This window comes from Salmo salar, chromosome 02, assembly GCF_965601325.2.
Source record: "Salmo salar chromosome 02, fSalSal1, whole genome shotgun sequence".
NCBI lineage: Eukaryota > Metazoa > Chordata > Actinopteri > Salmoniformes > Salmonidae > Salmo > Salmo salar.
This window is the reverse complement of record NC_138292.1, coordinates 38069412-38081773: the sequence shown is the minus strand read 5'-3', so window position 1 is coordinate 38081773 and position 12362 is coordinate 38069412. Positions and strand designations below refer to the sequence as shown.

The window sequence follows — 12362 nt, the reverse complement described above, 5'->3', positions numbered from 1 at the left end:
GCCCCGACGACTGTTGACTGGCGGGCAGCTCTGACGACTGTTGACTGGCGGGCAGCTCTGACGACTGTTGACTGGCGGGCAGCTCTGACGACTGTTGACTGGCGGGCAGCTCTGACGACTGTTGACTGGCGGGCAGCTCTGACGACTGTTGACTGGCGGGCAGCTCTGACGACTGTTGACTGGCGGGCAGCTCTGACGACTGTTGACTGGCGGGCAGCTCTGGCGACTGTTGACTGGTGAGACCCACTGGAGGCCTAGTCCTGGGAGGTGGCACAGGATGGACCAGGATGGGGAGACCCACTGGAGGCCTGGTCCTGGGAGGTGGCACAGGATGGACCAGGATGGGGAGACCCACTGGAGGCCTGGTCCGAGGAGGAGGCACAGGATAAACCGGGCTGTGGGGGAGCACTGGAGTTCTGGTACGGACACTCTTTACCCACACTCCAGGCTGAATGCCCACTTTGGCCTGGCACGGGCGGAGAGCAGGCATTGGGCGAACTGGACCCTCCCAGCGCTCTGGAGACACAGTGCGCAACGCCGGCGCAGGATAACCTGGACCGAGGAGGCGCACTGGAGACCAGACGCGCTGAGCTGGCACCATCCGCCCTGGCTCGATGCCTGCACTCTCATGGCACTTGCGGGGGGCTGGTATGTAGCGCACCGGGCTTTGAACGCGCACTGGGGACACCGTGCGCTCCACAGCATAACACGGTGTCTTACCAGTACCACGCTGCTTCCGGTAAGCACGGGGAGTTGGCTTAGGTCTACCACCTGACTCTGCCAATCTCCCCGTGTGCCCCCCCCCAAAAAAATTGTGGGGCTGCCTCCCGTGTCCGTTGCGCTCCCTCTCCTCATACCAGCGCCTCTCAGCTCTCGCCGCCTCGATCTCCCACTGCGGGCGGCGATAATCCCCAGCTTGAGTCCATGGTCCTTTCCCGTCCAGGATTTCCTCCCAAGTCCATGACTCCAGATAGCTTTTCTCCTGGTGCCTCTCCTTGTGCTGCTCCTTCCTCTGCTGCTTGGTCCGTTGTTGGTGGGTAATTCTGTAACGGCTGTCTTCGTCGTCAGATGAAACAGATAAGTCATCGTCCGAAAAGGTGGACCAATACGCAGCGGAGTGAGTGTTCATATTCAATATTTAATTAATAGAAACACTTTAAACAAAACACGAAAATGAACGACAGCCTACAGTTCTGCTAGGTACAAAACTAAACAGAAACAATTACCCACAAAACCCAAAGGAAAAACATGCTCCTTATGTGTGACTCCCAATCAGCAGCAACGAGCTTCAGCTGTGCCTGATTGGGAGCCACACACACGGCCCAAAACAAAGAAATACCAAAACATAGAAAAAGGAACATAGAACGCCCACCCAATGTAACACCCTGGCCTAACCAAAATAAAGAACAAAAAACCCCTCTCTATGGCCAGGGCGTTACAACTGCCTCATACAATATACTGTAGGATTGTGTTAAATAAAGAACTGTACTCCTAACTGACTGTTAGTCCAATGTCTGATCCTCATTACTTGTGGATAGGTTTTTTTCTGTCTGGGAAAGTAGTAACTAATGAGCATATAATGATATAAGATTTCATGCTCATGCTCAGACCCTGGTAAAGCTCCTATCAACACGCGATAGCAGTGTGTTACTAGGTTCCCTCCTAGCACTCACCTCATTGGCTGAGAGGTAACTGCTCTTATAAAGGGACCTTGGGACATCATGCATACCTTTTAGTAAGAGTATACACTGTAGCTAACACTTAAATACATCACTTGATCTATCCCTTAGTTCAGAATGCAAGGAGAAGATAGGAGAGTTGTCAATCGTGGAGAATCTTCTTGTTATACTACAAGATTATGACTTACTGTCCAAAAGGTACAGTGCCTACCTCCCTAATCAGTCACACTCTATGCGTTCATCTTTGCGCAACAAAGTTGCTTCAAAATAACAGTTCGCCTTACACCCCCATCAACAGCATGACTATATCAGTAGCAATAAGATGCACTTTCCAATGTCTTGCTTTGATATGTGTTTTGCGTATCCATTTTTCTTTGTGTCCCTTTCAGGATGAGTGCAGAGTTGCTGCGGCTGCTTTCCCCGGTGCTGTAGGTGCGGGAGCAGGTGAGGGAGTGCGAGGGCCTGCCAGTGCGGCTCAGCCTGCTGCACAGGGAGCACCTGAAGCTGATGTGGAGCGTAATGTGGATCCTGGTCCAGCTGTGTGAAGAGCCAGACACCAGCGCCGAGATACGCACCTGGGGAGGGGTGCAACAGCTGCTCCACATCCTCAACAGGTGAGAGGCTACCTCTGGATAGACTAAAGAAGTATCATAAAAGTTCATGGAGAGCAGACTACTCAGGAGTTCACTGGGTCAAATGCAGTTTATTGGGTGAGGCCTAGGTTAGTGCATATTATGAGCTTGAGAAAATTGTGATTATGAGAAAATGGTATGCAACCTCTGGTCAGGCTAAAAATGTCACGCCATGTCTCTGTTTCACCTGTTCCTGTGATTGTCTCCACCCCCTCCAGGTGTCGCTTATTTTCCCCAGTGTATTTATCCCTGTTTTTCCTGTTTCTCTGTGCCAGTTTGTCTTTTATGTTTAGTCAAGTCAACCAGCGTGTTTTTCCCGTACTCCTTTTGGCTATTCTCCTTTTTCTAGTCCTCCCGGGTTTGACCCTTGCCTGTTTCTGGACTTTGTATCCACCTACCTGATCATTCTGCCTGCCTTAACCACGAGCCTGTCTGCCACTTTGTACCTCCTGGACTCTGATCTGGTTTTGACCTTTTTGCCTGTCCACGACCATTCTCTTGCCTACCCCTTTGGATTATTAAACATTGTAAGACTCCAACCATCTGCCTCCTGTGTCTGCATTTGGGTCTCGCCTTATGCCTTGATAAAACATTTATTTTTAACTTTAGAACATATATTAATCAAGAGTTACTCAAGAGTTTAGTGGGTCAAAGACAGTGGTTGAAACATTGGTTAGTGCATATTATAACCATGAGAAAATTCAGTTGATGAGAAAGCGGTATGCAACCCAGACCAGTAGGGTTCTGTAATGTACTGTATGTTGTCTGTTCCAGTGAGCGGGCGTACGTTTCGGACCGCTCCTCTATCGAGGCCCTCTGCAGCGCCAATGCAGCGGGACGCATCCAGAGACAGCACGTCAGTGAGGAGCTCAGTCCACAGGAGGTTGTGGACGACACCATGTCTCTACAGTCAGGTATGAACATACACTGGACATGTTGACTATAGATCATACAGATTGATCTACGTTCAACATAATCTTATGTAAATGTCTGTCTTTATTGCAGCATGCTGTGCGGCTCTGACTGAGCTCGTTTTGGATGACACCACTGCACATCAGGTGGTTCAGGTAAGGGCACCTACCCACAAACAGAAACAGAGTGTTGGCTGCCATTAGAATGGTCAATGAACTGGGCAATATGTAGGACTATGATATTGATTCGGAATTGTGTTAGTGGAAAGGACATTTTTGAAATGCATTCTCTTTGCTTCATCAGGAGAATGGGGACTATGTAATAACGAAATTGATTCTGCCACGAAGCTTTCTCAATGGACCAAAAACAATATCCCTACAGGTATTAAACATGCATACCATAATGGTGTAATTACAATTATCATGTCATGTTTGTCCTTATACTGCAATGATAGTAATTATGTTATTGTTGATGTTGACAGTGCTATGCATTTCGGACCCTACGTTTCCTCTTCAGCATGGAATGTAACCGACATCTGTTTAAAAGGTGAAGACATAAGACATTGTTTCTTAAAGTCAATGTACATATTCTTTCCTTTCAGAAAATGTATGAAAATAATTTTCAGTTTCAGGCTCTTTCCTACAGATTTATTTGAGATGTTCATTGATGTTGGACATTATGTGAGAGACATCACTGTCTATGAAGCACTTCAAGCAAAGGTTTCTCTCTACACGGTGAGACAACTACTATACTGTAAAAACGACTATACGTAACATATAGGTAAACACCAACATATAGCGTCTTAAAAGGTTGTTGGGCCACCACAAGCCAAAACAGCTTCAATGCATCTTGGCATAGATTCTACAAGTGTCTGGAACAATATTGAGGAAGCACCTGCTTTCAATATACTTTTTATTCCTCATTTACTCAAGTGTTTTCATTATTTTGGCAGTTAGCTGTCTCCTTTTACCTGTTAAATACATTTAGATTGTAATGTAAAGCCCTGTATAATCATAATAATGATGAATTGACTATTTTCATTACTTGTTCTCTGCTGCCATTACTACCCTACTCCACTCTGTGAGGATTGTTTACTGGCGTGTGTTGGCTTGCCTTTAGCAGGAGGAATTAGACAGTCTGAGGGAGAGTATTGAGACTGTCGACCAGAACCACCCTCCTCTGAGAGTGATCAATGGCTACTCCATACTGGACCATTGTAACGGCTGTCGGGAGAGAGAGTAGACCAAGGTGCAGCGGAGTTAGTGTTCATCATTGAAGTTTAATTTACTAAAGAACACTACACAAAACAAAACAAGAAAACCGACAGCCAAACAGTCCTGTCAGGTGCAAAACACTAAACAGAAACAATTACCCACAAAACCCCAACGGAAAAACAGGCACTTATGTGTGACTCCCAATCAGCAACAACACTCTACAGCTGTGCCTGATTGGAAGCCACACGGCCAAAATCAATGAAACAAACCAACATAGAAAAATGCACATAGAACGCCCACCCAATGTAACACCCTGGCCTAACCAAAATAAAGAACAAAAACCCCTCTATGGCCAGGGCGTTACAGTACCCCCCCCCCCCCCCAAGGTGCGGACTCCGACCGCAAAACCTGACTCTGAAGGGGAGGGTCCGGGTGGGCCTTCTTACGGCGGTGGCTCAGGTGCGGGACGTGGCCTCTGCTCCACCCTCGGCGTCGCCCTCTTAGGTGGCGCACCTGGCCGCGCCGAAGGTCTGGTGGGCGACCCTGACTGCGCCCGGCTGGCGGGCGTCCCTGGTTGCGCCCGGCTGGCGGGCGGTGATGGTTGTGCCCGGCTGGCGGGCGACCCTGGTTGCGCCCGGCTGGCGGGCGGTGATGGCTGCGCCCGGCTGGCGGGCGGAGATGGCTGCGCCCGGCTGGCGGGCGGCAATGACTGCGCCCGGCTGGCAGGCGGCGATGGCTGCGCCCGGCTGGCGGGCGACCCTGGTTGCGCCCGGCTGGCGGGCGTCCCTGGCGGCTCCAGCGGCACTGACCCAGGATTCACCAGGCTGAGGAGACAGGTAAGAGGCCTGGCCCTAGGCGCAGGCACAGGACTCACAGGGCTGGCGGGCGGCTCTGACTGCTCCGGACAGGCAGGCGGCTCCGGACAGGCGGGCGGCTCTGGCGGCTCCGGACAGGCAGGCGGCTCTGGCGGCTCCGGACAGGCGGGCGGCTCTGGCGGCTCCGGACAGGCGGGCGGCTCTGGCGGCTCCTGACTGGGGGGCGGCTCTGACGGCTCCGGACTGACGGGCGGCTCTGGCGGCTCCTGACTGGGGGGCGGCTCTGACGGCTCCGGACTGGCGGGCGGCTCTGGCGGCTCTGGACTGGCGGGCGGCTCCGGACTGGCGGGCGGCTCTGGCGGCTCTGGACTGGCGAGACCCACTGGAGGCCTAGTCCTAGGAGGCGGCACAGGACGGACCAGGCTGGAGAGATCCACTGGAGGCCTGGTCCGAGGAGGAGGCACAGGCTTAACCAGGATGGGGAGACCCACTGGAGGCCTAGTCCGAGGAGCACAGGATAAACCGGGCTGTGGGGGAGCACTGGAGTTCTAGACTTTACGCTCTTTACCCATACTCCAGACTGAATGCCCACTTTGGCCCGGCACGGGCAGAGAGCAGGCATTGGGCGAACTGGACCCTCCCAGCGCCCTGGAGACACAGTGCGCAGAGCCAGTGCAGGATACCCTGGCCCAAAAAGGCGCACTGGAGACCAGACGCGCTGAGCTGGCACAACCCATCCTGGCTCAATGCCTGCCCTCGCATGGCACTTGCGGGGGGCTGGTATGTAGCGCACCGGGCTATGCACGGTGCGCAAGTGCCCAAGTCAGTTAAGAACAAATTCTTATATACAATGACGGACTACCAACAGGCAAAAGGCCTCCTGCGGGGACGGGGGCTTGAGATTATAAATATAGGACAAAACACACATCACAACAAGAGAGACAGCACACAAAACTACATGAAGAGAGACCTAAGACAACAACATAGCAAGGCAGCAACACATGACAACACAGCATGGTAGCAACACAACATGGTAGCAGAACAAAACATGGTACAAACATTATTGGGCACAGACAACAGCACAAAGGGCAAGAAGGTAGAGACAACAATACATCACGCAAAGCAGCCACAACTGTCAGTAAGAGTTTCCATGATTGAGTATTTGAATGAAGAGATTGAGATAAAACTATCCAGTTTGAGTGTTTGTTGCAGCTCGTTCCAGTCGCTAGATGCAGCGAACTGAAAAGAGGAGCGACCCAGGGATGTGTGTGCTTTGGGGACCTTTAACAGAATGTGACTGGCAGAACGGGTGTTATATGTGAAGGATGAGGGCTGCAGTAGATATCTCAGATAGGGGGGAATGAGGCCTAAGAGGGTTTTATAAATAAGCATCAACCAGTGGGTCTTGCAACGAGTATACAGAGATGACCAGTTTACAGAGGAGTATCGAGTGCAGTGATGTGTCATATAAGGAGCATTGGTGGCAAATCTGATGGCCGAATGGTAAAGAACATCTAGCCGCTCGTGAGCACCCTTACCTGTCTATCTATAAATTACGTCTCCGTAATCTAGCATGAGTAGGATGGTCATCTGAATCAGAGTTAGTTTGACAGCTGGGGTGAAAAAGGAGCGATTACGATAGAGGAAACCAAGTCTAGATTTAACTTTAGCCTGCAGCTTTGATATGTGCTGAGAGAAGGACAGTGCACTGTCTAGCCATATTCCCAAGTACTTGTATGAGGTGATTACCTAAAGCTCTAAACCCTCAGAGGTAGTAATAACACCTGTGGGGAGAGGGGCATTCCTCCTACCAAACCACATGACCTTTGTTTTGGAGGTGTTCAGAACAAGGTTAAGGGTAGTGAAAGCTTGTTGGACACTAAGAAAGCTTTGTTGTAGAGCATTTAACACAAAATCCAGGGAGGGGCCAGCTTAGTATATGACTGTATCATCTGCATATAAATGGATGAGAGAGCTTCCTACAGCCTGAGCTATGTTGTTGATGTAAATTGAGAAGAGCGTGGGGCCTAGGATCAAGCCTTGGGGTACTCCTTGGTGACAGGCGGTGGCTGAGACAGCAGACTTTCTGAATGTATACACTGCACTCTTTGAAAGAGGTAGTTAGCAAACCAGCCCAAAGACCTCTGAGACACCAATACTCCTTAGCCGGCCTACAAGAATGGAATGGTCTTCTGTATCAAAAACTTTGGCCAAGTCAATAAAAATCGCAGCACAATATTGCTTAGAATCAAGAGCAATGGTGACATCATTGAGGACCTTTAAGGTTGCAGTGACACATTCATAACCTGAGCGGAAACCAGATTGTATACCAGAGAGAATACTATAGACATCAAGAAAGCCAGTCAGTTGATTATTGACAAGTTTTTCTAACACTTTTTGATAGAAATAGAAATAGGCCTATAACAGTTAGGATCAGCTTGATTTCCCCCTTTAAATAAAGGACGAACCGTAATATCACTCTACACATGTCATTAACATTCTTTCTGGTATATTTTCTACCCGTTTGGTTTTGATTGTTGTGTGTGGTTGTGCTGAGAGGTGAGGAAACAGAGTGGACAGAACCTTCTGGCTCTGAAGGAAGTGTATCTCCACAACCCTGCCTTTGGCAAAGATAAGAAGTCCAGAGACAGCAACGTGGAGAAGATCGTGTCTGAGCTCACCATCATTAAGGAACAGGTTAGCATTGGTTTACTATTGGCCAGATACAGTAGTTCATGTCTCACACATAGCTTTTGTTTGTTGATATTCTACCATGTGGTTATATACAGTATTACCTACAACACCCCAGTCAGTACCTATTTTTGAATTATGAGGACTTTTTCTCTGTTCCCTGAAAATGACCCATCCAAATGTGAAATATTACAAGACATTCTTGGAAGATAAGTACCAGACACACCACTATATTGAGTTAACATTATTAAGATATCAGCTTTATAAATGGCTATGAACACTGTTGTAGGTGACAGGCTGTACATTGTCATGGAGTTGATAGAAGGTGTTCCCCTCTGGGATCATTTCAACTCTCTGAAAGAGAAGGAGCAGCAATTCACAGAGGAGAGACTTTGGAACAGATTCATCCAGGTAAGTATCGGCCTCCATTGCTTTGCACTGACGACAAAGCTACTGTGACTGTGAATTCTCTCTTGGATAATTACTATGAAGGAATGAATGAATCAATGCTATGATGTTGTCTACTAAAGAGTGCATATCCTTTTTTTTTTTTCTCCCGATGAAATTCCTCAGATGTGTCTGGCTTTAAGGTACCTGCACAAGGAGAAGAGGATCGTCCACCTCACTCCTAATAACGTCATGCTGGGAGAGAGGGACAAAGTCACTATAAAGTCACTATCAGTCAGTCAATCACAGTTGTCCTTTTCATGCTCTATGTCTCACTCCTCATGGCATCTCCTACTAAAACTAGAGGCACACGTCAACGTGAATGAGTCAAATTCTTCAGCAAGCCACTTCTCATTCATTTTACGTACATCATGTCCTTATGCCTGAAGGTATACGTGTCGGTAAAACATTTGACCTGAATCCATTTCAGCTGGCTAAACAGAAACAGAAGAACAGCAAGTTAACATCAGTGGTTGGGGCCATACTGTACTCCTGGTGAGTTATGTGTATAATAGTTACTCGTACTCAGGGGAGATTTCAGGTAGATCTGTTCTGATGAGGAAGTAGGTCGTCTCTAAGGTACGACTGCCTTTAGCAAGCTTCATGACTGACACTCCAATATCATTTGAATGGTCTCTACAACTGCCCCTTTGTGTGTGTGTGTGTGTGTGTGTGTGTGTGTGTGTGTGTGTGTGTGTGTGTGTGTGTGTGTGTGTGTGTGTGTGTGTGTGTGTGTGTGTGTGTGATATATATATGTGTGAGTGTAGTCCAGAGATAGTGAAGAATGAGCCGTATGGGGAGAAGGCTAATGAAGCCTAACACACAAACGCACATACACACACTACTCACATAGGTTCTCTATGTACCTAAGGCTATTGTTGCTAAACTGTGGTTTGTGTGGGTTGATTGTGGAGGCAGTCTATGAACCAGTGAAGCAAGGCCTTTCCTCAGAGAGAGTCACAGACATGATTAAGTGGTAAGATGTTAAAGTGAATTCATTTATGTTTCACTTAAATATTTTTGATGTGGATAGCAAAGAGCTCTCATTGCATCACACAAATAAATGATGGACAGTGCTTGATAAGATGCTACATTATCTGATTACTACCTAAATAACTCCCATAATACCCCTCAGGTGCCTGACAACCGACGCAGACTTGCGTCCAGACCTCGTGGAAGTCAGCTCCAAGATGTCTGACGTCATGATGAGGTTCATGGACAGCTTGTACACCTCCCAGAATGCTTTGGAGAGGAGGGCGGAGCGAGACAGGAAGCGAGCACAGAAGTACTTCCTGGAGAGCCATCGGGGCAGGGTCAGCTGCTGCCACTCCTCTAAAGACCAGGAGAAAACCACTAGTAGGACTGACGAGTCCATGGTACCATACTTCTCTTTAGGCCACAGCACAAACCAAAGCAAAAAAATACACAGCCAAGGTAAATCTTCCCTGGATTATATGGGCATAATTAATGTTTCTCATAAAACATTTGCTACCATGTTGATTATGATCCATGTGTTTATATAGATAATGGCTTCGATGGAGATCTCGATCCCTCTCATACCAACATCTCCACTGCCTCGGGGTATAAAGACGCTGGTGAGCACTTGAATTCAAAATGCACACTTGAATTTAGATCTTTCAACTACTAGGAGTATAATGTTTGGATTGGAATCAATTGATCTTTGGTATTGTTAAAGGGCCGGTAAAGAGGAGCATCAGTGCTTCTGTGGCAGATGAACCAAACTTAGCTGGGTGAGTCTATATATGATCATACTCTGATATATTATATGTTGTTGAATATTACCCATATCATCATTTCATCTGAAGAGTGCCTATACTGTTTGTGTCATGACAACAGTTTGTCAGTCAAGTGATAAAATAACCATCCTCTTTTCCTCAGTGGTGAGTTTGCTATTCCGAAGCCAAAACCTCGACCAGCTAAATTGGGTCATTTTGAAGGATGTTCTGCTTTCCTCCTTTAACTCTTTGGTTAAATGGGTTCAACTCAACTGATAAACATGTGGGTTTCATAGCGTCAGCAGGAATCTGTGTATCTCAGAGGAAGGTTTGGCAGATCGATGCTCCCATCCAAAAACTCCTGGTATCACTCAGGTAAGTCTATATGTACTTTAGATTTTCATTTGATTTAGAGTTCCGGTAATATAATGAGAACTATGTATCAGTTGGTTGGTGTATACAGTATGTCTAGACATTTGAACCATTATATTTAAAATCGTACTGTTTTTAACCATTTTATGTTCAGCTTCCCCCAGCTCTTCAGCACAGTGTCAAACGGCGGGCGATTGAGAGATTAAAAAAATCCCTGTTCCACTACGGAAGCAGTCCCTACAGTCTCAAGGTGGAGCTTAACAAGGTAAGTACAAGACACCAGAAACTTACAACAATGTTAGAGTGGTCTGCCTCAACTATGGAGTTGCACTGCGGTAGTTAGAGTGGCATTGTAAGCCTATATACCAGTCTAGTTCATCTAATGGGTTAAATCCGTATGTGTTGATCTCCATTTTGTTTCCAGCTGCTCCAGGGGTCTCCAGAGCTAATGGTGTCAGACTCTGCCAGCTCAGACTGGTGGTCTCTGGTCCAGTGTTTTGGAGGAGACCATCTAGGTGCTGCCAAGCAAGGTACGCTAACCTCAGTGCTAGTGCATACTGGTTAACATAGCAATCTAACAGTACTGAGGCAAGAGCCACAGCTGCATGATGATTGTTGTGTACTCACGTTGTCTCCCATGGGGGTTGCTATAACTCTGTCTACGTGTTTAGAAGCCTAACATTGATCTGCTAACAAGTCTAACTTTGTGCTACAGGTGATATGGAAAATGGGAATCAGCTATGAGCAGATGCAGGTTAGTATCTGGGATTGTTTTAATGTATAGAAATAAATACAGTAAGTTAGCCTGTTGAAGTTGACATATTTCAGGACATGTGGATGTCTATGTCTGGCTGAAACGGACAAACTGGAAATATGAATGCTATAAGTGATGTTTCCTTTCAGGCCATTATAGAGGAGGTTCTGGAGGAGAATGGATACTACAACACAATGACGAATGACCAGGGTGCAACAGGGACAAACAAGTGACCTCCATCCTTATATAGCATGTCTTTATTAGCATGCTAGTGTTTTCCAGTCACACTGTCGAAATGGGCTAGCACTACATTTCTTTGAGAGGCTGATTACCTTGTGAAGGAAAGTAGATCAATGATACACAGTCTGCATAAAGGGGAAGTGTTTCACGACAGGCTCAAACAGAGACAAATAGGGTCAGAGTACTGATTTCGGGTCAAAGAAAGCAGTCATACTTCTCTATCACATATGCATATTAGACTATTTATGGCCTAAGACATTGAAGCTGTATGGTTACTTGGAGTTTTTCCCTCTTTGTGTTTGCACTGAAATAATGTACTCATGCATTGATCATATGTACACATCTATACAGTTTCTAGGGCCTTTCTCAGTGGAGTGCTGTTGTGTGATTATTTTGTGATCTCTCTCTCTCTCAGGTTACACTTTCTTTAACTCTAAGTAGACTCGGGATAAGGATTTTACTGCTTTGTCTCTAGTATTAAATTGCAGAATTGCACATCAGACGGCATGTTCCTAATGTCTCTATACAATGACTCGTTTGTTGTTGTTGAGGACTTTTGCAGTTAAGTAGTCCACTTCCAGATGATACTCTATGTTAAATGTTATTAATTGTACATTTTAATTTGTTTCTCAACAGCTATGCTTTGAGGAAATCTCAGGTGAAGCTTGATGCACTTTCTACCTATGTTTAACTTTTAACAGACAGGTATTCGTGTACTCAGGTCTGTGTGTTAATAGAAACTCTTGCATGTATTTCCATTACATGGGAAATAAATCTATTGCTGTGGAGAATCCTGTTTGTATGTCTGGCTTTAGATTATTGAGCCACTCTTGAATCTTTCATATCATTATTGTGTTTATACAGTAATGT

General features: G+C 46.8%; 2 protein-coding genes and 1 long non-coding RNA gene across 3 annotated transcripts; all 3 read left to right on the top strand.

Annotated features, from left to right (window-relative positions):
• The first annotated feature begins 1311 nt into the window (after positions 1 to 1311).
• Positions 1312 to 5010, top strand: LOC145861091 (serine/threonine-protein kinase Nek10-like). Its single transcript, XM_082962633.1, has 5 exons — positions 1312 to 2293; positions 3086 to 3225; positions 3317 to 3378; positions 3527 to 3604; positions 3705 to 5010. Exons 1-5 carry the CDS (start codon positions 2187 to 2189, stop codon positions 3771 to 3773), a joined length of 456 nt encoding a protein of 151 aa, XP_082818759.1. The 5' UTR covers positions 1312 to 2186; the 3' UTR covers positions 3774 to 5010.
• Positions 5011 to 9146: 4136 nt separating this feature from the next.
• On the top strand, positions 9147 to 10184 carry LOC145861092 (uncharacterized). Its single transcript, XM_082962637.1, has 3 exons — positions 9147 to 9824; positions 9914 to 9985; positions 10087 to 10184. Exons 1-3 carry the CDS (start codon positions 9581 to 9583, stop codon positions 10143 to 10145), a joined length of 375 nt encoding a protein of 124 aa, XP_082818763.1. The 5' UTR covers positions 9147 to 9580; the 3' UTR covers positions 10146 to 10184.
• A 112-nt stretch (positions 10185 to 10296) lies between these two features.
• On the top strand, positions 10297 to 12287 carry LOC145861093 (uncharacterized). The gene is made up of 5 exons (XR_014380867.1): positions 10297 to 10501; positions 10653 to 10763; positions 10923 to 11028; positions 11214 to 11252; positions 11402 to 12287. It is a non-coding gene; the product is annotated as an uncharacterized LOC145861093 (long non-coding RNA).
• The last annotated feature ends 75 nt before the right edge of the window (positions 12288 to 12362 follow it).